This window comes from Caloenas nicobarica, chromosome 6 (genome assembly GCF_036013445.1).
Source record: "Caloenas nicobarica isolate bCalNic1 chromosome 6, bCalNic1.hap1, whole genome shotgun sequence".
Lineage (NCBI taxonomy): Eukaryota > Metazoa > Chordata > Aves > Columbiformes > Columbidae > Caloenas > Caloenas nicobarica.
This window is the reverse complement of record NC_088250.1, coordinates 3,919,024-3,943,720: the sequence shown is the minus strand read 5'-3', so window position 1 is coordinate 3,943,720 and position 24,697 is coordinate 3,919,024. Positions and strand designations below refer to the sequence as shown.

The 24,697-nt window shown below is 43.8% G+C and overlaps 2 protein-coding genes across 11 annotated transcripts in view; one reads left to right on the top strand and one right to left on the bottom strand.

The window, feature by feature from the left end:
- Positions 1 to 17,779, top strand: part of RAPH1 (Ras association (RalGDS/AF-6) and pleckstrin homology domains 1) — an 89,503-nt gene extending 71,724 nt beyond the window's left edge. For 3 of the 4 annotated variants that reach the window (XM_065637891.1, XM_065637890.1, XM_065637893.1), the window contains 6 exons: positions 1,024 to 1,167; positions 2,357 to 2,467; positions 4,122 to 4,220; positions 4,892 to 5,012; positions 6,614 to 6,756; positions 10,264 to 17,779. In XM_065637891.1, coding sequence (XP_065493963.1) covers positions 1,024 to 1,167; positions 2,357 to 2,467; positions 4,122 to 4,220; positions 4,892 to 5,012; positions 6,614 to 6,756; positions 10,264 to 12,237 — 2,592 coding nt within the window. In that variant the 3' untranslated portion in view covers positions 12,238 to 17,779. Of the gene's footprint in view, positions 1 to 1,023; positions 1,168 to 2,356; positions 2,468 to 4,121; positions 4,221 to 4,891; positions 5,013 to 6,613; positions 6,757 to 8,966; positions 9,037 to 10,263 lie in introns of all 4 variants that reach the window. The other variant, XM_065637892.1, reaches the window with a different exon arrangement.
- Positions 17,780 to 18,503: 724 nt separating this feature from the next.
- ABI2 (abl interactor 2) overlaps positions 18,504 to 24,697 on the bottom strand; it is a 61,040-nt gene continuing 54,846 nt past the window's right edge. For all 7 annotated transcript variants that reach the window (XM_065638290.1, XM_065638292.1, XM_065638291.1 and 4 more), the window contains one exon: positions 18,504 to 23,970. In XM_065638290.1, coding sequence (XP_065494362.1) covers positions 23,795 to 23,970 — 176 coding nt within the window. In that variant the 3' untranslated portion in view covers positions 18,504 to 23,794. The remainder of the gene's footprint in view (positions 23,971 to 24,697) is intronic.

Genomic DNA, 24,697 nt, shown 5'->3' with positions numbered 1-24,697 from the left:
TGGCATAACTTCTGCAAGCTGTGAACCTTTGAAACTTTCTGCTTCATAAAGTTAAAAAAAGCCTCAGAGTCTTCAAGCTATAGAAGATAAGGGGAGATGCGTCTCATATGGAATACATTAAGTAGTTTACAGAACTAAGGACATACAGAATGAAGGACAACAAAAAAAATTGCCAAGCAAATACAGTAAACAGTAAACACAGCCTCCACAAGCTGAAAACTGAATGGTTTGGTGACCGTGCTGAAGTGTCATAACTTCTACTTGATTTCCAGAATCATGATTATGATTTCAATAGTTACACAAAAGTAAACATTTTGGGTAATTAATTTTGGATTTATACTTAATGCAATAAGTAGCATATGCATGCTCTTAGTATATTATTGAGTTTTAATAAGAGTTCATATGAACGCTGTTTATCAAAAAGATGCTTGAAGCCATGACATGCAGAGGCGTGTAATTCTGTCTAGTTCTTTCGTCTAGGATTACTCAAATCTCTGTGCTGCATATTAATCTGGAGTGTATTTAAAGCATTTGTTTTCCTCTGTTAGCTCTTTATAAATAGGACCTTCACAGAAGTTGTAGTGTTGGCAGTTAGTAGCAACCAAATACTCATTAAATGAATTAAAGCTGTATCTGATGGATATGTAATTAGATTTTGTGTATACTTAGACTTGTGAGGCTATATCTGTAGGGTGACCTTACAACTTTAAAGCCAGTAAAGCCATTGGGGCACCTATTACTGAGAAGCACTGGTTAGAAAATGTTTACAGTAGCTGCTAATATTTTTATTATTGTTCTTACACTGAGAAAATGCTAAGATCCCCTATTGTGTTCGTCCGAATTACCTTATAGCTTCTACAATTAATCTCTAATTCATATTACTGCAGGAAAAAAAGAGCGGTCCCTCTTATGTGTGCATTCCTTAGATAAAGAATTTCAGCATTTCAGTCATTAAAAACAAATCACGGCATGCTGTATCTTCTGTGTCTTTTCCTCTTCCCAAACTGTTGTGTTTATTGGCAGGAATGTTTCTGTGGAAGTTCTGTAACCGTACCAGAGATTGAGGGAGTTTTGTGGCTGAAAGAGGATGGTAAGAAGTCTTGGAAGAAACGTTACTTTCTTCTTCGAGCTTCTGGAATCTACTATGTCCCTAAAGGGAAGGCAAAGGTATGCTATTTTAAAGCAATTTCGCTGAATTCGTTATTGTCAGTAAATTGTGCACACAAGAGTCGGCCTTAAATTTTGGCCTAGCTGCGCCTTGGCTAGTGCCACATTCCTCAATTAAAAGTGCAGCTTTATAGTGGAAATAGTGCGTAAATTACTGTGATAATGCTTGGTGTTAAGGGTGTAACCCCAAATTTAAAAATACAAGAAGACAAGGGTCTACTTTTTGAGTGAGCTCGGGGTTAGGTGTTCAGAAACACCTGAGGAAAAATGATTGGTGGAGTTAAGAAGTTGTCTTTTGTCAGGCAGAATGCAGATGAAGGACAAATTGCACTGCAAATGCCAGTCATAAAATCTCAGATCTGCACAATTAGTCTGCATAATTTTATTGGTTTTAGTTAGTTCCTGTAAATGGGATTATTTTTGGACCAATTTGTGCTATGTTTTTTTTAAACTGGTGAATACAATCCCATTTCTTCAGTGTCGCTTACTGCTGTTCTATGTATATCAATAATGAAAAGTAAATAGAAAGCCGCTATAAATGCATTATAGCTTCAAGGCTGAACTACTGTGAGTTCAAGTTGTCCATGAATCCTTCAGTCCTGCCAGCATCAGCCGATGCCCAGTGCAGGAATTCCGCTTCCCACACACCTGCCAACGAAAGTGAAATCTCTTTAGAGCTGAATACGTTCTTTCCACAGCCTTTTCCTTCATTAAAACAATCTATATGCAAGATAGCCTGTTGAAATTCTCTGCCCTACAATCACTGCCAAACATCATTAGAATTATACTCACCGTCACACTGGAATTTGGACACCTTGATTATTGCCAAGATGAAATGTAACCAGCAGCTGTTAAAAAGTTCCTGGTCGACCAATCTTAGTTACTTTCTGTTCATACCAACTCTGAATAAAGATCAGTAGTTTGCTCCAAAATGTTGTCAAAGGCAAAATGCAGGCAAAACACAAAAAAACCCCCAGACTGAATTTAGAAAATAATATCCTAGTTAAAAATGAATATCTGATACAAGAGTTTATGTGTGGCTGTATTGTTCTTGCATTGGTAGTTTTCAAATCAGATTGAAACTAATGTTAGATCTTAACTAGACCTTCTATTAATATTGGATCTTAGTACTAGACTGATTTTGCCCGTGAGTGTGGTTATCTTGTAATTTTTTTTTTGTATTTAATAGGTCTCAAGGGATCTCGTGTGCTTTCTACAGCTAGATCATGTCAATGTTTACTATGGACAGGACTATCGGAACAAATACAAAGCACCCACAGATTATTGTTTGGTGCTGAAGGTAACTTCTTAATTATTTTAAAAATTCTCATACTGAAAAGAGCAATTAAAGAGCTTGAAACATTTCCACAGTAATTTTAGTCCCTTATAATGACTACACTTCCTAGTTGTGAGCAAGAGCAGACTAACACAATATGAATCTTGGGAGAGATTATAATTTAGAATACACTTTTTATAGTAATATAACAATTGGAAAACTATGCCTGTCAGTTTTCAGGGCAAATCTCTAAATTATTTTCATTTTGCATATGAGAAATTAATATAGGAAGTGAACAGTTAGCAAACGGTTGTTTCCTCTTCTTCATGCTCCTCGTGACTTTGTAAATGTTTTCATATTGCCCTGAATTGTCTTACTTCCAGATTGATGAGTCCTAGTCTTTTCAATTGTTATCATATTCTAAAACATAACACTAAACCCTTTTTCTCCCTTTGGTAACTCCATAATTTACAACAATTCAGGTTCTGTGAGATAATACCCCTTGAAACTTCAGGGACTTGCCATCTTCTCAGAGCGCAAGTCCAGAGTTGTACAGAAATTGGTATTACGGAGTCAAGTCTACCCACATTTCTCAACCTGCAGGAAAGGGGAGGCTGTAAAGGAAGAAACTTCTAAGTAGAAAGGACAGGTAGAAAGAACAAGTAGAAAAAAATGTTATGAAAGCAGTGATGTGATCTTAAACTGTGAGATTAAAAACTTAGGTACTTTATTTTAAATTGCATCTACTCATCTCCCCGTCTCTCTTGACTCCCACACAGTGTTCACAATGGTGTCAGTTACTACAAAGCTATTTTAAAACAGGTTTTCACAGTATGTTCACAGTAAGCGAAGTGTCTTCGTGGATTTGAAAATGGTGCAAGTAACAAGAGGTGGTTATAGTTGCACTTAGAGTTTTCCTTTGACCACTTACCTTGTCAGATTTGTAGCTCATGTGGTGTTGTCAGTACATTGGAATGTTTTGTGTGCCTGGAGTCTGTGGCTGCCTGTCCACTCTCTGAAAAAGGCAGAGCGTTCCAATAGATAGAGCAACGTGCGTTTGTGCCCACTGAGAGGTAGACACTGAATGTCAAAAATGGGACATGATATTAAGGAAGAAAGCATACAACTGAAACTGAAAATATTTTCTTATGCTCTTATAGGTCATTGGCACAGTTAATTGAATGCAATTAAAAGCAAAAATGTCAGTGTTTGTAGGTATTTATGAATTCCTTGAAGTCAATTGATTTCTTCTGCTCACATGTCACTTTCTGTCCACATCATTTGGACAGGTTAAAAGTGAATCATTTTTTCGAACTTGTTGACCACACAGGGTAAACCTTATCTAAGTAAATTTTTTTTAAGCCATTCTGAGCATAAATGAAGACATGAAAATGTTGAAGTAAAATAATAATGTGACTAAATTGTCCATTATTTTCTTATTTAAGTAAATTAATGAAATGGCGTTAGTTGGATAACTTAGACAAAGTGAAGTTATGTTTGTAGTGTGGAACTGACAAATCACCAAATTACTATATTAAACAGGATTGAATTCTCAAAAACCAGACTCCCATTGAAGAGCTTCCAGCATTGTTTGTCTGTATAGACCTCAACAGATAAATGGCTTTCCTTGCATTCCTGGCTATTAAAATATTGATGAGGATTAACAATTTTTCTGCAGCATCCTCAGATCCAGAAGAAATCCCAGTATATAAAGTACCTTTGCTGTGATGATGTAAGAACTCTGCACCAATGGATCAATGGCATCCGCATTGCTAAGGTGACCTCCTGCTTGCACTGCTGGCATGAGTTGTTGTCATTACCTGTTTGAAACCGTTTACAGTTGCTTAGCAAAATACATGCTAAATCCAACATCCCTCTGTTTAACTATTCAGAACATGAACTGTGCAATCTTCTTACATATTTTATTCCCTAGCAAATTTGCTAGGCTTTGTTGTTATGTCAATTCAGTAATTGGGCCCTTTCTTCTTGTTTATGCTGCACTTCTTTGTCCCATGATAAAGTTCCAACCGACACCATGGCTAGATTTTAGCCAGCTCCCTTACAGATTTTAAGCCGTCGGCTTATGGTAAAAGAAGGAGAATTGAGAAAACAGAATTGTTTTCTAAGATTCCCAGGTTGGCTTAGTTTATCCATTGGCCCATTTCTTGCTTGACGCTGCCTCTTCTAGCATAAGTAAACTGGTTTTCTTTCTCTCTTTCAGAAATTCTCTAATAAAATGGCAAAAGGTTGGGGGAAGGGGGTTGCCACTTTTGGGAAATTTAAAAAAAAAATTGCACTGAATTAATGTTGCCTGAGCTCCTTAACAAAGAGCCTGTTGTTTCTCTCAGAGGGAAAAACAGGTGGAATAGAGCAGCCAGAGGTAAAGCTCAGCAGTCTAAAGGGTGCACAGCCCACACAGTTGTTAAATTTGTTTGTCCTTTTGCGTAGTATGGGAAGCAACTGTACGTGAACTATCAGGAAGCACTGAAGAGAACGGAATCTGCGTATGACTGGACTTCCTTATCTAGCTCCAGTATCAAGTCAGGCTCCAGCTCATCTAGTTTGCCAGGTAATAACGTGATCTGTCTTGTAATACAAAGATTTAATTACCTTTTTTGTCATCCACTCTCTGGAGACCTCAGGAGAGACTATTGCAGGAAGTGGACTGTTTTTCCGAAGTCTTTTATGTTATATTTAGTCTAAAATGTAGACTTTATGTTTAACATATATATATAAACATATTCTATAAAAACCTATTTTATTGTATTACTTGCAGTGTTTTATGTATTTGGAACATATAGCACTTTCTTGTTCACCTCCTAAGAATGCTTTTCTGATAGCGAGAAGAGGAAACTTGCTTTCAAATTCCTGTTGCCTCTGTCTTGACCTATTTGAAAAAAGAAGTCAAATCTGTGTTCTAATGATGCATAGAGACTTCTATGTGTAGCTCTTGAACTGCTTTTGTTGACTGAAATATTCGAAATTGGAAAATGAGAACTAGTCCCTGCCCAAAGGCAAAGATCCGAACAATCTCTTTCGAGACAAACTTTGAAAATCCTGTTTCTGTTCTCGTGTCAAACTGTGTGTGCCTGCAGTAGTATGCTCCTGTTTATAACAGTTTAAAAATGGATGGTTTATATAGTCTCATTTCACTGTTCAGAGCTGATTGACGCTTTGCCAGGTTATTCTGAACCCTCAGAGGCAAATTGCATTATTGAAAACAGATTATTGTGTGAAAGTGTTTTGTCCATCACAGATACAGGTTAGGAAGTAATGTTACTGACTTAGAAAGGTCCAGAAAGTAGCCTGTGAGAATGAGCTGAACAAATTCAGCCTAACTGTGAAGGTACCATGGTTTTTGAACTGTGTGGAACAGCTTGCCAGATGTAGCAGTAAATTCTCAGTTACTGCCAATTTCTCTATCCAAGCGGGTTGTTTTCCTGATAAAGTTTCTCTTCCAGGGGGGCTGAGCCACAGCCCACCAGTCATGCGTGTTCTGCCAGAGCTGCAGTCCAGCTGTCCTGGATGCTCTTTTTCCCCAGGACGGCTTGGGACTACACAGAAAGCAGGTGCCAGGCTGGTTAAATCAGTCTCGCACTGGGTGCTGCTGTCTTTTCAAGATATGCCATGGGCCCAGAGCATCATCTGCCTTTGCTAGTTGCAGGATGTGCATCCTTCCTTCCCTTCCCTTGAGGAATGGAGCGGTCAGGAGCAGACTGCTGCCTCGGCTGGTGTAGTTCGCCTGTCCTCAGCCTGTGTCCAGTGTCTGTTTCTAAGGTTGTGCTGGGAAGGAGTGCTGGGGAGAGCAGGCTGTGTGCACTGCATTAAATGGGGCTTTCACAAAGTACAGGAGCCGTTGGGTGTTTCACAACCTATACAGCTGCAGTGTGTTTTTACTTTGCTGCGTATCTGACATGCTGTCATCTTTGTGGAGCTTCAGATTTGGTTAATACCAGGGATCTGTTGCACTGTTTTGTTTTTCACACAGCAACGGCCTGGATGTGAGCTAGAGCTTATGCAGCAGTTAGTGGGAGCAATGTCCTGTGGTGGGATAACGTATTTAACAAGTGTGACCAATAAATGTCCCACAGAGTTGCATCATAAGCACACTGACTTTACTCTTGCATTCATAAACACATGCTAACTGTTTCTTAACTTTCTTCAAAACAGAATCTCAATCAAATCATTCTAATCAGTCTGACAGTGGAGTTTCTGACACCCAGCCAGCTGGACATGTCCGTTCCCAAAGTATCGTCAGCTCCATGTTCTCCGAGGCCTGGAAACGAGGCACTCAACTGGAGGAATCCAGCAAGGTAACAAGAAGACTTTAGTTTGAGAACCAGCGCCCAACAAAATGTATGAGACAGAGTGATACCGCTTCCACCTCTGTCTTGAGTGGGATTTCTTCTCTTTTTTACTCTACGTTATTGACACACACTGCCATATAACTGTTTTTTCAGGTATCACTTTTTCAGGGAATTCAGCCCCGGAATCTTCTGTTCTTGCTTTTATTTGTGTGCACAGAAGCCCCCCACTCATAGAATCCTATTAACTAATGTTGAATAAAGACAAAATAAAAGGATCAGCTGTTAACAAGTTGAATGAAATTCTTTCACTAAGATATTTCTTCAGTTAACTAGCCACATCTTTCCATTGTAAAGATGTGGATAACTGAGACCTGAAGACAGGTATGTCTATTTAAGAAGTACTCCAGTAGTTTTTACTCAAATGTTTTCTATTATACTGGGTGGAAATGGAAACAGTAACCATAGGTATGGTTAAAGTAGAAGTACTAAACTTGACAGCAGTTGTGCATTGAGGCAGGTTTGGTATCTCCTGTTGCTGGCAGAGAGTTACAAAGATTTTAACCCAGAGAAGCCTGGGGCTCAGGTCTGTTGTGGTTTGGTGAGTTTTCTGTCCTTTTCTGTGGTAGTTGGCTGGTGTAGTTCCTGGGGAATAGTTCCAAACACAGCAGAATTGCCACTTAAGCTTGTTTGTTGTCAGAATCAAAGGAGTTTCCAGGTTCCCAAACAGCCATGACATCAGTATTGACCGCAGCGGTTACACGTGGAAGTGTATTGGCTATGAGAGGCTGTCCTCACTCCTGCCACTTTTGAATCTTTCCCAGACCCCAGGTTCAAGCTAGAGAAGCAAGCTTTTTAAGACTAAAACCATGGGTCACTACATCTGACATTGGTGCATCAATAAATAACTAAAAATAACACAAGACATGACATTTTCAAATACAAAGCACATGTGGCACAATGTGAAAACTGACATGGCTGCATTCTTTGGAATTTGTAACTTTTCTGCAGTGCCTGCTGGCTTGGAAATTGTCTATTTCTAATAGTAATGAAGTACTCAGACCTGGAATGTAGCTTGCTAAATTGTGATCCAAATTTTTCTACTGCATGGATGCAACACCTGGTGCATGTTCATCAGCAGATGCCTTGTCTATGTGCACAGGGTGCACCATTTCTGCAGGAGGAGTGTCGATGCAAAAGATAGGGCACTCGAGTCTGTCTAACGTATCTGATAGAGGTGAGAGAGCACTGCTATGAGAACTCTAATATTAATGCTTCCTGAAGTTTTGAGTTTAATGTGAAAATCTTCCTGCTACACTCTCTGGGAGCTTTTAGAGAAAAGTTTGAAGTTTACCGCTCTGGGGTCACTGTTGTTCTTACCAAGTCCATAGTGCTGCTGGCAATTGCTCATTTAAATAAACCCCAAGAATTTTTATGCTACCTGATTAAAGCCATTTTAAAAATATGATATTGAGACTGGCCCCTGTTGAGGGCCATCCATGTTTCAAGATTTCATCAATTTTAATTCCTTCCTACGCACAAATCCAAGAAAAGTTATATTTCTCTTCTTCATGTGTAACACCGGGATGGATTGCACTAAAACTTCCAAAGAATCCAACTGGCATAGGAAAAGAGATGGCAAACAATTCAATTGCAAAAGCCTGTTTTCATAGGAAAAAGAGCTAAAAAAAAAAGTACTGTTGTTATTTTGAAAAATAGATACTTTTTTATAGCATTTCTGAGGGTTCCAGATAGTCATGATATTACAAATATGAATTAATAGCGTGCAGTAAGTGATTTTTCAAGATACCCAGAAAGACATCACATGGTTATATGGACAAACAAGTACAATGATCTGTTTCAAGGTTCTTCTGTAACCAAAGTATCACTGAATATGTTTCTGGTTGTGGAAATTTAATTCTGTGGAGATGGGGGGCACCCTCCTGAGATACACAAAATTCTTTTCCCTGTCCTGAGTGTTTAATTTGCTCACTGTGAAGATGACTGTCATCAGTAGATTTGAGGAAAATTCCTCTCTCTTTCAAATATATCTAAGATTGAAAGAGGCATTAAAATGCATACTCACTGTGTGTGCTTTAAGCGACAAAGTCAAGATTCTCCAAGGTCTTGCCATTCAGGGGTAGCTGTGCTGTTACGCCTTGGTCTCCCTCTCTGTTTTATGCCGCTTTTATTTTTCCTGTTGCCTTTTGCTGTCTCAGGTGTCAAAAGTGAAGCTCAGCACAGCTGAGGTCAGCACACCCGGGGTGCCTTATACAGGGCACAGCTAAGGTCAGGTGCTGCTACTTGAAAATTCATTAACCTGGGTGATTGGCAGAATGGTGACTTACAGACTAACGCTTGCAAGAGATCAAGATTTCTCTCGTGTTTTGTTATGTGAACACTTCGATTTAGCTCCAGAACTTTGTTACACTCCTGCCCTCCAGAGCTAATGTGGCAGGTAGAGGCACACCCCATGTGTGTTGTGAATCACCGTTTGTTGTTTCTGACTCTAATCCTTTTGGTGTTCTTTTGCGCATATAGAGGCTGTGTGCACCTGTGTTTACAACAAAGCAATATGAAAACCTGCTCATACAGTGCAAATGAGCATAATTGGGCTAACTTGTGGCAAAGTATCTGCTAATGAACTATAGGTACCCGGTGTGGTCAGTTTGCCATGTTGGTATTGCATTTCTAATGCATGTTTCTATGCTGTGCACTGTGAAATTCACAACTTGGCTTGTAGCTGGACCACTTTGTGTTAAGAGGATGTTTATAAACTTGAGTAATGCAACTATCTTTTTAACAGGAATGTAGGCTTACAGTTTTAGAGATGTAATTTAACTTGAACGAAACCCAGCGAGTAGACTAAAACGTTGCCTGCTGCTTTCCCATTGCTCCTTCCCCTAGTCAGTTTTTCCCTGTCTTTCTTTTTCTGCTTCGTGTAATAGTTGCATGTCCAGCCTTTCTTTCTCAAGCTAACTTTCTTTTGCAGATCTCAAAACGTTACCTTCTGGGGAAATTTTCCTAGGAAATCTCAGTTCTTCCTCTTTTTGCCCTTGTCAGTCTTGGATATCAGAGCGTGTGTAGTGGAAAGTTCTCAGTAGTATCCCTGCGCAGAGCTTGCTCTTTATGTGTTTCGGAGCAGTTCAGGGTTTCGGTGATGTCCTCTGTCATGGCCCGTGGCCTCCGGGGCGTGCTCTGTTTTGGTACGTGCGCCAAGACGCGACAAGGCTGCTGTATTTTCTCCCTGACATCCAGCCCCGTTTGGAGCACACCTGGCTCTGCTGGTTCTCTCCCTCCCCACCCGCTCCAGGCTGGTCAGCGTACAGAGCTGTCTCTTGCTGCATTGTTTTGCTAATACTTCCTGCATGCTGTAATCTGCCACTTAATTTTTAATGACAGGCACATTTAGACCTTGACTTTATAATCTCTTTGTCTCCCTCCCTCCCTCTCTCTCTCTCCCTATGTCTTTCTTTTTCTCCCTTTCCACTTTCACTAAAAATCCCTTCCCAATAGGCCCGAATGGAGCCTGCAGGTCGGCCCTTCACGTCTGTCGCAGCCCCTGTGTCCCCACAGACGAAAGCGGCGGCCCCGTACGCAGCCTCGCAGCCGGCCCCCCCGCTGCCCCCCCCGCCCCCGCCGCCGCCGCCGCCGCCCCCCCCGCCGCCGCCCCCGCCCCCCCTCCCCAGCCAGGCCGCCCCGTCCGCGGGCTCTCCCGCCACCATGTTTGTCAAGTACAGCACCATCACCAGGTTGCAGAACGCTGCCCAGCATGGCGGGCCTTTCTCCAAAGCTCCTGCTGTGCAGCAGCCCCCCCCGCCCCCCCCGGCCTCAGCAAAGGCTCAGATGCTGGTGCCCCCCAACGGTGTCATGCCGCCTCCCCCCCCTCCGCCGCCTCCCCCCACACCGGGTTCAGCCATGGCACAACTGAAGCCGGCACCTTGTGCCCCCTCTGTGCCACAGTTCACACCGCCACCACCGCCCCCCAAAATCCATCAAGTTCAACCCAGTCTAAGCCAGGCCACTGCCACTGCCGCCTCCTCGTTGCCACCACCTCCTCCTCCTGTGCCTGCCCCGCCACCGCCACAGGCCCCCCCAAAGCCTGTCACGGCAGCGCTCCCCCCACAGCCTGCTGGAAAGGCAGCGTCACCAGGGGGCACGCATGTCACCCCCCCTGTGCCAGCTCCTTTGCCCCTTGCAATAAAGAAACAACCGAGTGTCACCTCTCCCCAGGTGCCTCCGCTGCCCCCAGCCCCTCCCGGCCCCACTCCTCCCCCGACATTCCCAAAGCAGCAGAGCTTCTCTGTGAAGCCCCCTCCGTCCCCTCAGTCCCCAGCGCCGTCGGTGGTGAAACAGATAGTCAGCCAGTTCCCACCCCCTCCCACCCCACCTGCCACTGAGCCTCAGCCTCTGAAACCCCTTCCACTGAGTGTGGCTCCACAGTCGCCTCCAGCAGTGAAGGCAAAGCCCAAATGGCAGCCCGCCTCCGCTCCCTCACCAGATTTCCCCCCTCCTCCACCAGAGAGCAGCTTAGTGTTTCCTCCTCCACCTCCTTCCCCGGCTTCCTCTGCAGGTTCTCCCCCCCTTGACAAATCAGGGTCTCCAGTCAAAAAGACCGGCAAGACATCAAGCCCCGGAGGGAAGAAACCACCTCCAACACCTCAGCGAAACTCCAGCATCAAGTCCACCAGCTCCACTGAGTACCATGAGTCCAAGAGACCTTCAGTGGACCGCCTCGTCAGCAAATTTGCACACCCACCAGAGCCGTCAGGGTCTCCTTCCAAGGAGTCATCGCCTTCTGCACCCCCTCCAAAGCCAGGAAAGCTCAACCTTTCTGGGGTGGGCCTGCCTATTGTCCTTCCACAAGGAGGGATCCTGGCCAAGCCTCCTGCTCCAGGTGTGTCTGGAAAGGAACCTGTGGTCGAATTCCCTTCACCACCGTCCGATTCAGACTTTCCACCACCACCACCTGAAATAGATCTTCCTCTCCCGCCAGTTGAGATCCCATCCGTGTTTTCAGGCAGCATCTCCCCAAAAGTCGCTGTCGTCAATCCTCAGCCTCAGGTGTGGTCAAAACCATCGGTGAAAAAAGCCCCACCACCCACACGTCCCAAGCGGAATGACAGCACTCGACTGACGCAAGCGGAGGTCTCCGAGCCACCAGGGTCAGCTGGCCCTCAAGTGCCCACTTCACCTAAGTCCAGCCTTAGCGTTCAGCCGGGATTCCTGGCAGACCTCAACCGGACACTGCAGCGGAAATCCATCACCCGGCACGGCTCCCTGTCCTCCGCGCGCATGTCCAGAACAGAGCCCACCGCCACCATGGACGACATGGCCCTGCCTCCGCCTCCGCCGGAGCTGCTGGCTGACCAGCAGAAGACAAGCAGCTTCGGGGGCAGTCATATATCCGGCTATGCAACGTTACGGAGGGGGCCACCCCCAGCACCTCCCAAAAGGGATCAGAACACCAAGCTGTCGCGGGACTGGTAGTCCGTCCCCATGCTCTCCATGACTTGGGAGCAGCTCCGTGATCAGCCAACCTGATCTTGCGTGCTTGGAGAGAATGTTGGCACGTGGAGGATAGCCCCATCGAAAGAGGTGATCTCAAACTGTAGCTAAGGCTAAATGTAAAGACTTTCCCCTTCACGGCTAGGCCAAAAAAAATGGGGGCTTGAGGGTGTTGATATTTTATTGGGAAAAGTGGGTAGAGAGGCGTTGACTTACCCTTTCAATTTCTTTTACCCTTTCTACGGATTGGACCAAAACCTCATTTTCTTACTTTTTCTGCATTAGGGGAGGGGTGAAGATAATTTTTTGTAGTGTCTGTCCATGTGAGACATGTTTGTGCATGTATTATAAGTGTAGGTATATAATATATTGTGATATATTTCATCGCAATTATAGAAGATAACCAGAATGTTTTTGCAGAACCCTATTTATTGTTTCAGTCACTGTATTATCTGGAATTGGACTCTGTAGCTAGTCAAATCTTACCACGAAGATGAAGATGTAGGGGGCACTTTAAAGAAAGGAAGAAAGAAAAAAAACCCAACACACAACACACCCACAAACCTCTTGGCAGTTTGTGGTGGTGCACGGTGCAGAGCTGAGGTGTTCTGCTAGTTAACTGTACATTGCCCATTGATTAAAAAGTACAGATGCAACGTACCAAAACATTCTGGTCATAATACTACTGAAAATGAGTATGTTCTGAGGAAGAAAATAGATTTTATATATAGTGGGCTGGAGTAAAATATATTTATACTATAAAGAGCCTTCCCCTCCCAAATGGTTTAAAAATATATCCTGCTACAAATTATTTCAAAGTTATTTGTCCATGCAGTAAGTAGGATAAATATATGTTATTCCAATCCATTATGCATTCTAACTTTATAGTAGGCTTGATCATTTGTTTCTATGGCTCAAGATGAATATATTTGTGTTAACCCCTTCTGAAAGCTGCCAGGACTCCTGCAGTTGATGCTGACCCCCGTGGCTGACCCACGCCGATACACCACTTGTACACGTAATTCTTTCCCTGAATGAACAGGTAGGTTTCTGTAGAGCGCGTTCTGTTCTCGCACAAACATACACAGCGTACAGTCTCACCTTGTGCCTGGTAAGATGTACTATCTTTACAAAAACAAGCGTCTGGAAACATTTAAAGAAAGTATTGTTTGTAATTGTAATTCATTAGAAACTGTCAGGAAACTTTCCCTTCTAGAAAGAGAGAAGGGTGTGGTGATGTCAGGCCAAGCGCAGTGGGAATTCTCTCTCGTTTCTTTGACCTGCCAGAGACTGCAACCAATGCATAAACCTGGTAATCACAAAGTTGCACTTCTAGCAGTCAGGGTAGAAGACTGGAAAAAAACCCCAACCTTGAGAGGCAATAACATTTGCTAATAATTTAATTTAAGGCTCCATACAAGTAGTAAGTAGACTTGTATTTGCTTTGGGTTTTTTGTTTGCCATGAATTCACAGTCAATCGCTAGATCAAGTAATAGAGTCCCTTTGCGTGTACTTCAGTAGCTGGATTGTACAGTCTTACCTACATATTTGGACGTTGTGATAAGGTAGTGTAGTTGGCCTAAGTGGTCTTACGAATCATGCATGTCCACGATAGGGCAGTGGTACACAGCCTTTGAAAAGTGACTGAAATACTTGGGCTGTACCTACCCCATCCTCAGTTGTTACAACTTCCCTCCTCACCCCAGGGATACTGTCAAGGCTGAGAGGGAAAACGATATTACTGTTTGTTTACCTTTTCTCCAAAAGCAAAGTTTAAATGCTTTTCTTCTCCCCAAAGAATGAAGCAAAAAGAAGTAGCTTGACTTGGCAGTATCCTCAAGCATGTAAAAAAGATGTAAACTAATCTCTCATTAGAGTAATTCAGGCTGATAGATTCAAGAAATATTATGACAGTGTCCCCCATTCCTTTTTTTTTATAAAGTGTTCTAAAAAATGCAAATAATAAATGTCTTTGTGAATAATTTATGAATAGAAAAAAAGCTTTGCTAATTAGAGGGTAAAAATGACACATCTATAACTATATAGTTTTAAATAAGTGCATCATGAAGAGAGAAAATTTACGGTGCTGTCTCTGCTGACCTGTTTCATACGATTTTTTTAAAATGTTTCAGCACCTCTGGAAATTGTTTTAATATTTCAGACTATTTTTTTTGAGCAATAAGAGTATAAACCATTGTGTGCATTTTTAAAGCACTGCTATGGAAAGGCACTTTTTTGTATCTTTCAAATTGTTCACAAAGTTTCGTTTCTACTATTTTTGTGCTTATAAAGTGTCCTTAAAAGCATTTGCATTGTTGATTTTAAGCAGGCTCAGTGTAGCTGGCGAATAACTTCCCAGGAAGGTTGTTAAGCTATACTGCAGTTCATGGGTGCTGTAATTTTCAACATTGGTCCTCCTGCTGCTCTGTACTGTATGCAGCCCCTGGGGCTCATCCCCACCAGTGGAGCAAAAGGCGCAGATGCGGTGGTAACTCCCCGGCTGTTAGTGATGATCGGTAAGTGGGCACATTCTCCTACTCCCTAGCAAGATGCATCTGGGCAGATGCAGCGTGTGCTCCCCGATGGGAGCGCTCAGGGAATAGTGCTGGCCCCATCTGTTTTTCTTTTCCCCCAAGACAGCTCCTCTGGTGCATGTGGGTTCCAGCCCTTTTTCCTTTGTTCAGTCAGCGCGGGTACCTCTGGGCTTTGAACTCAACTGAGCAATGTTTTGAGTGCAATTTCTTCAGAGGCATTTGAGCTTTGTTCTCGTTTTCCTGTGCCCAAGTTCATTTACCCAGTATCTCTCCCTAGACAATGATTCTGTGCTTACGTACTGCAGGCTGCTGCACAGCTTGCTGGGAGACAGAAAGTTAATTCTTGAGTTTGCAGCAAAAAGAATGCGCGTCAGCACAGGTGGCACCCTGTATTCCTCCTTGTTAGAACTTAATTGCTAAACCAGTAGTGATACAGAAATACAGTGAGTGGCTGCAGCTTGCTCTCTCAGCTGAGCACTGAAATCTGGCTACAGTGTGGTTCGGACAACCTGGTTGCCTTTTCAGCTTGTTAACTTGCTTTTTCAAGTGTATTTACTGTTTTAGTGACAGTAAATGTTTATGCCTTATTTGCAAGTAAGTTATTTTTCCCTGTGTGCACTGGTCTCATAAATTGCTCCATTATATTTATTTAAATCAGAAAACAAAGGAGACGGATCTCAGACACACAGCAAGAAGTTTCCTGCTACAAACATGGGCGTTAATCCTTTTGGCACTATTAAAATGAGCATATGAGAACTGAGCTTTCACACTCGGGACACAAAGATCACAGATGCTTTGATCCTAAAACACTAAGAATACAGCTGTATTTGTGTTACATAATAAGTGACACTTGTTAAGGTGGGTGTCGGGAAAGCGCTGCTGCTGCAGGGGCAGCAGAGCAGACAATTTGGTAATTGTTCCACGTTTGCAGCAGGGAATCGAAGTCAAAGTACCTGGATCACTTTGGTTTCAGGTCTGATGAGAGAGGGAGCAGTTTTTTTTAAGAAGTGCATCAACTCTTCTGGACTTGCACATTTAAAGGTTTCCTAACTACTTCGTTCTGTCCCTTAGCCAAACAGATAACACAAATCAGCTCAGAGATGAAGTGTGGCCAGTTTTCCCGAGTAAAAATTATTTTTTTCCACAGTTAAAGGAACCAAAAGTGCCGTTTCAACAGCAGAAGGGCAAAAGAGAAATTTTCTGCTTATTACAGAACACTGCATAGAACTAAATTGTTGTACTTCAGTGGTACCATTGCAGGTAAATTTTTCTTATTAAAAATAAGAGTTTAAGTGGGTGTTACTATGAGTATTACTTCAAATACAGAGTCATGTTAAAACCAGTTGCACTCCAGGAAAGCAGTATGAATTCCTGACAGAAGGTAGTGAGGATGCAGCGAGAACATGTGAGTTTGGTTTTTTTCTTCTTTTTTTTTCCCCTCTCATTGTCAACATGTAGATTACATACTTGTTCCAACAGTGCTTCTCATTGGAGGTGAGGGGAGTCTCACTTCTCGGGGCAGGGGGAGATTTTTTTCCAATTTGTGGTCCTTGCTGTTTAGCTTTGTATCCCCTTGCAGGCAGGGCATACTCCAAACCAGAGAGGAGTTAACACTACAGGGAACAGTTCTCTTAGATGATTTTGTAATGTGGTGGTGGTGGGTTTTAAGCTTTTATTTTGGAATTATAAGTTTGTCTAAAGTTGAGTAACTTTCCTTTTGGAATTTTTCTCCTTCAATTACAAAAAAAAAAAGCCCATGAAGACTGACACCCCCAGTGTTGTGCTGCAGGGGTCAGAACTCACTACTACTGTGATCCAATGAGTCACAGGCTTTGTCTAGTTTTGAAAAGTTTAAGACACTAAAGTGAGGTGATAAGGTTGCTTCTCTCTCATAATATCAAAGTAATTGCCACTAACATGGGCAAAATAGCAATTTGGGTTGATGGCTATTTGGTGCTCTGAGGCACTCAGCGGGTAAGGATTCGGTGAGCTCTCTTCATCAGAAGTGCGTGTCTTTGGTGAGGAGAGCTAGAGAAGTTGGAAAAGCAGGATGAAGAGGCACAAGTGCTACATGCACAGTCCCCCATGGCAGGGATTTACTGAGGGAAAGGAGGGAGAAGGAAATTGAGTAACAGATTTTTGGACACACACATGACCCCTTATTTAGTGCTTAAAGGCAACTTGTCTTTTAGGAGACTTAGGTATCGAACTAACTGTTCTCTACAGTGGAAAATAGTTTCCTCCCACCTTTCCCAAGATGCCAAAGATACATTCAGAGCTAAATTCCAGGTACACAGATGTGCCTGCACCAGCCTCTCCTGAGGCCCAGTTGCCAGCAGCTCAAGTGCTGCCTATCTGCAGATGTTGTGCATCTCTTGCCTTTAACCACCACTTGGTTACTGGGTTACTGGCTAGGGGTGGGGGCAAAAGACAGTTTGGCAAATGAAGCTGTGCCCAAGGCTCCCTGCTGCTGATTTGGTGTAGCACTGTAAAGCTTGTACTTCTAAAAGGAATATTAAATACTTCGTCACAAGTTGTAATTGCAAATCTTAGGTCTCCTTCTAGTGGACTGCAGTGGACCAGAAATTAACTGGAGCAGCAGTTTGTTTTATGGCTTACACTAATTGTTAGCAGCCACTGATGATATTCTGTATAATACTGGGGATGCAAATGTAAGAAAAAAAGTGTCATTGCAATGATGATTTGTCTGTGCAGCAAACTTGTGCTGAGTGCTGTAAATACATTCATGTTTACTGCTTTAAAAAGAAAATTGCACATTTTATCTTTCAATGGGATTGCCTCCCCTCTTCTTCCCTTTCCAAAAAGAAAATCAAAGCTCTTTTAGACTGATAACTTCAGGTTGGGGGGAGCTTTGCCATATTATAAATATATATAAATATATGTATAAATATACTTTTTTAAGCATGGGAGAGGACAAAAGAAATACTACATTATAGAGTACCCAATATAGATCATTATACAATGGAATATGCACAATTCAATAAAGATGTAGTTAAATTTAATAATCTGTTTTAATCCTCTGTCTTGCCATTTCCCTTTTTCATGAGTTCAGAACCCACATTCTGTTCTGAGGGCAGCAGTGGTTCCCCTCCGTAGTGCTCAGCTACCTGATGGCCTACAGGTTATCATTTATATGCTCACTCTCAATCAAATTGCTTTTTATTGTTCCTTTGCAACAGTTCCTTCCAGCGGGTCAGAGCTGGCTGTGCCAGTAACATGGTGCACAGCAGTTCCAGGTGTAAGAGGCCCGGTGTGAAGGCTCACCTTTCCGTCTGCCTCCTCCCACAGGCACACAGGGCTCTGCTCACGCAACAACAGCTGATGGCTGGTAAGTGTTCTGCAACACCTCTGGGCTCCACTCTAGGGAATCCAGCTGTTCACCTCCTGCTGGGGTATGCTCACAGGCTGGCCCTGCATCACTCACCAGCTTGTACAGCAGAGATTGCAGGTGCTATAGTGGTGATTACAGCAACTGTGTAGTGATGCACAAGTGGGCAGAGGAGCTGCTGAAGGCAGCAGGCTGGATGATGAAGACCACACCTTTGCTGTGCGACGCGCTGTGCCCAGAGCTCCTGCCACAGCTGACCATCGCGAGCGACTGTCCCTGTCCTCGCTGTCTTGAAAAGCCTGTAGCCAAAGACAAGGAACATGACACAGCAGTGGCGCGCTCACAGAACACATGGTGTGTGCTTTGTTCTTTTTATTTAGGGCTCGTAACAAGAGGGTTTAGTACACAGCAACAGTTAATTCCAAGTACAATTAAAAAAATTTAAAAATTGGGGTTTGCACTCACTGGAAGGTGGTTCAAATGGCACACACAATAAAACGTTACTGGCGGCATACAGCTCCCCAGAGTCCTGCAAGCTTGGTCATTTACAGTGGGCTCTGCACTCATCCACTGCATCAGCAGTGCCAAAAGCAAAAGCACAGAGTGCTTCTCCACTGACTGCAAACCAAAGTGGGGGCATGAGTGGGGGTATCTGCTTTCAGAAAGAAGTGCATGGACAAAATCCATGTTAGACACTGACATCTCCAGCAAATTCATAGAAACTACTTGTCCATGCAAGTTGCAGAAGACACTTTTTCAAATGTGAAAAGAAGCACTTGGTCTTTACAAAAAAAAAAAAAAAAATCTCAGACATGTCAGCACTTAGCAAGGTGCTGTAATGGAAATGAATTTGTACACAGCTCTTCCTCATTAGTCAATAGTGGTAGGATTCTTAGGCAGTTTTAAGAGAAACAGGAACAAATGTACTGCAGATGTTTCAGCAGAGTCACCACGATGTTCAGCAGGATGCTGGGTGTAGGCTTACCTCTGGACAACAGGCTGCTGTGGACTGTACTGGTTTGTAATACATCTTGTAAAGGTGCTAATAAAATTAATATGTTTAGCGTACCAAAGAAAAAACACTTCCTGCATGGGCAGGAGATTGCACAAAACACAGGGGTGGGTTTTGTTTGAATGAAAGCAGCAGAAACACTGGTCTGTGAAGTGTTCTTTGTAACAGCAGTTGGCAAAGCTTTCAGTAACCATCCCATGGACATGAGGTGGGAGGCCCACTATTCCTGCAGCTTCAAAATCAAAAGTACAGCAATAGGACTGTTATTACACACTGACTTCAGCTACTGGAAGGAGGGGTATAAAAAAAACCAAAACACAACAACAAAAAAAACACAACCAAAAAACAAACCACCAAAAAAAAAAAACCAACAAAAACCACACCCAACACACACACAGCAAGAAACAACCACCACAAACTCTTCCCTTCTTGCACTATTCTGGCCTCTGTGTAAATACTGTTTTACCAACGAAATGTGGCAGTGCCTAATACTGAGAAACACCAAACAGTGGGAAAGGTGAATGTATCTGTAAGCCCAGTAAATTCCTGAAAGTGATGCCCCATAAGCTATAGCCCATCATCTACCTGCTGGGGCGCAATTTACGCCACCATCTTCTCTAGAGAGAAGAGTTGTAAATACTTGTCTAAGTGAATGCAACAGCTCTGTGCATTTCTCACTGCTACTGTTGTCAACATAGGAGCAGGAGTCTCTGCGTGGGTTTGTGATGCTTCCAGAAATGCTGCATTGCTCAATCAGTGACTCTACACTCAATGCAAGTAGGAGCCACAGTGCCATGGTCTTTCCAACAGAATTCTCTAGCAGCTTCCAACAAGTTGCCCTGCAGAGAATACAGACGCCACCTGTTCCACAAGATGTCCCATCCCACCTGTGGGAGGATAAGCCCTGTAAATGGTCTCCAGTTTACCAATCCGTTTAAAGTCCTTCCCTTTCCAGAAAGGAAAACATGGAAGTTTTGCTTTTGGTTTATGCCTGAAGCCCAGACACAGAACTAATAAAAAGAGAGCTCACTTCTAGCAGAGGCACATCTGCGGCACTTGCTAGAAGGCAGTGGAAGTTGCTGAGAAGAGCACAGCATTAAATCACCATCAGGCACAGGTGGGAGACACCACAGAAGCACAACAGGTTGCACCACTGCACAACCATCTTCCACGTCCAGTCAACAACGTGCACGTACACACCAAGCAGGCAGCCTACCTTCTGCCAGAAAAGGAGCACTGGGCCTGCCGCTTCCTCGCTTGCTTTTCATGACCACCTGAAATGCCCTAGATAAAAGTGCCACTTTTCAGAAGCTGCATCACAGCCACTGTCAACTTTGCCTGTTACCAAGAATTCTCAGCAGCAAAGAAAGAAGATGCCCAGGAGCTGTGAAAGGAGAACAAACTGCTCTAGCAAGAAATAGCTGGGTCTAAGCCCATCTGGCACCCACTGGTAAGCCACAGACCACTGGGACTGTGGGGAGCTGTGGTTCAAATGGACTGCACTCTCCAGCCTGTCAGGAACCAACTAACCACAAGGACAAGCTGAGCCCCAGGAACACGGTCAGCATCCTCAGAACACACAGCACGTTCTGCCATCTAGCCCTGGAGCCACGCTGACCTCTTGTCCTTGTGAGAGCAAAATTTGCAGCTTGCCTCTCCTGCCGCTCTCAGCCCTCTGCTACAAAAGCCAGTGAGAGAAACAAAGAAGATGAAGCCATGGTAGAAGAAAAAAAAAAAAAAAAAGGAGGGAGGGAGAAGGAAACAAGAACGATGGGTGAGACAGATGCAACCGCAGCCATCCCTCTTAGGCTGGAATGAAGGCACCAAAATAACTTGCTTCTGTACCTGTAACAGATGGGGACAGACTCAGCCAGCCCTCTTCATGCAGGCACATAGCAGAGGCGCGGCTGTAGTTAACAGCTTTGTCCCTCGTGCCAAGAGCAAGGAAAAACTTTCTGCTACAGCAAACCAAAGCAAAATACAGTATTAGAGGATGCTCACCGCTTTCTGTGCACAATGAAAACAGCTGGCTGGGCTAAGGCAGCTCTCACAAAGTGAGAGACTTACTCATTTTGGCCATACAGCACTCTTTGGCCTGTTCTGGAGTGTCTCCGTCCCCCGTGTCTCTCATGCATGCACACTGCTGATTCAACAGCCTGTGATGCTGAACACCTTCAGCCGTGGCAGCAGAACTCAGTGATGCTGTGTGCCTATTAGAAATACTGAGGTGTTGCTTCCCCCCTCTCCTTCTCCGCCCCCTTTTAAAGTAAACATGTAAATTAAAAAGAGAAGGGGAGAAGGTGGTTTTGGAGAGAACAAGGGACAAAACTGGAAACACAACCCTCACTGACTTTACTAGCATGCAATCTATGTAACATTAATATACAGTGCCTGTTTACCTTGGCCTGGTCTATGACCATTACATCACATCATCCCCAAACAAGCCACAGAATTTGAATCTGTACAAAATAAAAAATATGCATAAAGCTCAACAAATTACATTAGTACTACATAATAAAGCATAAAACCAGCAGAAAGTGACCCAAAAATTCCATCCTCAGCATCTCTTGCAAGATAAACAATTCTACATGCTATCAGCAGGAACCAAACTAACCCCATCAGACCGACGCCAGTTCTTCAAGGAGCTTCACACATGCCACTTTCAAGGTTTTGCAATAATTGTCAGCTTCCAGGAAGAAAACAGCGTCTTGGCTACGCGGCTGTGAACCAAGCGGGGAGAAATTAACTTCTGTCTTTGCACCAGTTGTACCTCCTGTAGGCTTCAACCAAACTAGTTCTCTGTGCACTGCCACAGGAGTCAGCGCGCTCTTCCACAAGCTAACTGCAGGAGATCATGTTCACCTGTATCTCACAAACACACCTCACCTGTTTGCTTCCTTGTTCTTCCCCCTCAAGCAGCTATGGTCCCTTCCTGCCCAGGTGTGCACCAAACTCACACCTCCATCCTGATAACGGCACTAATTATCAAGCAAAGGGATTGAGCCAATTACCTGTATCGTTGCCGATACCATCACAAACCCATCCCTGGGTCTCTTGTGCACTGCTCTGTTTTACATACAGCCCTGAGCAGACAGCTGCAGTGTTCTCTCACCTTTGACAAGCTACTGTTGGTACAGGCTGGAACTTGGCCAGGCGACACTCCAGAGCTGGCCCAGGAGATGCCCTGGCCCCGGAGGCTCTCGCAATACACAGGTCAGCTCAATTTGTGGGCTAACAGGACTGCAACAGGAAGTTTAATCAGTTCACTCTGTTAATGCATCACATTTACCTAAAGATACCATTTAGTCTTTCCTAAGGGCAGACTAGAACAGCCATCACCGAGCAGCGTTTTTAACTGAGACTAGATTATTAATAAAAAGCAAATTATCAACACAAGGGGCTAAAGAGCCTTCACTTGGTATTACTCCACCCCAGATCCACCAGTACAGCTCAAAATATCTATTTCTTTATAATAAACAATGGAGAGGGCTGGGGGAAGAGCTAGGACTACTACTAGTTACTGCTTGGATTTCCATGGGAAACCAGTACACACAACAGCCCTTTTCACTTCCACTGAAGAGATTTTGGCATCAGACATGAAGACGACAATTGCCGTTTGTCCTGCCTCTGCACAGGGCTCTCACAGTACATATGCAAATCTAGTCATCAAGTACAAAATAGCCAATTTACAATACCTGACTGGATTTTTTAAGATTATATTGTGCATAAGACTAAAGTTGGGGGTAAGTTCCTCTAGTGCAAGCAGGTGTGAGTAGATTTGAACCTTAGATCACAGCCCCTAGCGTTTATGCTCAGACCCCAGGAGGATCTGTGAACTTTGTTCCATGTTCACCATCAATGGCATCTGTGAGTTCTGTTTAAACCAGCAGCACCCATGGCCAGTAGCTCACTGTGGAGAGGAGCACATTTACATCAGTGCAGAACACAGAACAAATCAGTGGCATTGAAAAGATGAGGAAATGGGGGTGGGGGTCCCCTGGGCTGCAGCCATCTCAATTGTCTAAACCGAAAGGTGAGTGAATGAAAGCCAGCTCTGTGTGCCCGTGTCAGCCTACATATGCTGAGCAGCTGCAGAAGTGTTTATGCTAAGGATGTATCCAGCTATCTGGAAGTCAGTTACAGGAACGGCTCTGTGTAGCAATCCCAGCACATGACTGTTCTTCCAGCTGCACAGGAGCGTAGTGTAGAAACAGGAGGCATGTGCACTGGCCAGTAACCCTTCACCGCAAGCATCCAGGACATCCCAAGCACCAGGCACTGCTGCCAAGGGTGGTACCAGGAGGGCACAGAGGATTCCTGAGACAGATCTCAAAGCCTGTCAGAAGAAGTCAGAATTTGAGTGAAGTATCAGCTACTCAATGAGTTTGTTACATCTGAATGGGTCAGCTTAATTCAACATCAGATGGCTCAGGATAGCCTCTGCTGGCAGCCGGAAGAGCTGCTTGTTCAAACAACTCAAATCACTATTGTTCTATAATGAGGAAAAAAAAAAAAAAAAAAAGAGTGGTTGTTACAATTATCCTTCATTCAGTTATACTGGATGGGGCCCCAGAGGCTGGTGGAGATCTGGGAAGCCCTGACAGCTCCTGCAGCAGGAGATATGGTGTTCCGTCCTCTGGTCTTCACTCCGAGTAATGCATGATCGACTCCACATAGTTCCCTGGGAAGAGCCCTGTCACTCCATTCATGACACCCTCATACCAGCCGTCATCGTTTTTCTTGATGACATAAATGATGGCACCTTCCTGAAACGAGAGCTCATCTTCTTTGTCCTTTGTGTAGTCATAGATCGCCACCACTAGGAAAGAACAGAGCATGACTGTTAGGACAGGCACAGGGAGGAGGAGGAAAATCAACCTGGTACAAAGTTGCAGACACTGGAGGCAATCAGAGAACTGCACTGCACCATCCATCTATGAGCAGAGCGACCTGCTGACAGGGGCAGCTTCTTCCAACTCCTTTTACAAGAGCTCGTGCCTTGAAGCACATGCACCAGGACTACTTTAACTCTTTTATAAATTTTATTATTTCCAGACCCACCAGAGGAAAAATTTAATATCATTCCACACTTTTGGTGTGGAATGATAGAAGGAGGTGGATGTAACTCCCCGTTGTTATGAACAATCAGACCTAGTCTGAGATTGATATATTAAATATATGTGCAAGACTACATCTCTGCACAACTAACGGCAGGAAAACACAGAAGAGGGAGAGTAATAAGAGCTCTCTTCAGCTCACAGTGAGAATGAGCCAAGGCGGATGTCTCAGACTTCCATCTACCTTAGCTACCTCCACACTTCAATCTGCAAAACACATATGTGCGCCTCCAGAAGCCAGAAGTCACTCCCAGGGCATACAGTGCCAAGGTGGGTGAATCCCAGTGAGGAGCCTGGAAGGAGTAAGGTGGTTCTCTGGAACAAAATGTATGCCTACTGTATCAGGGCATTTTTCTAACAGCTGCGAATGTTTTACTGAAGGCGCAAAAGCTGTTAGGAAAGTCAAAGAAGTTGGACAAAGCACTGGCA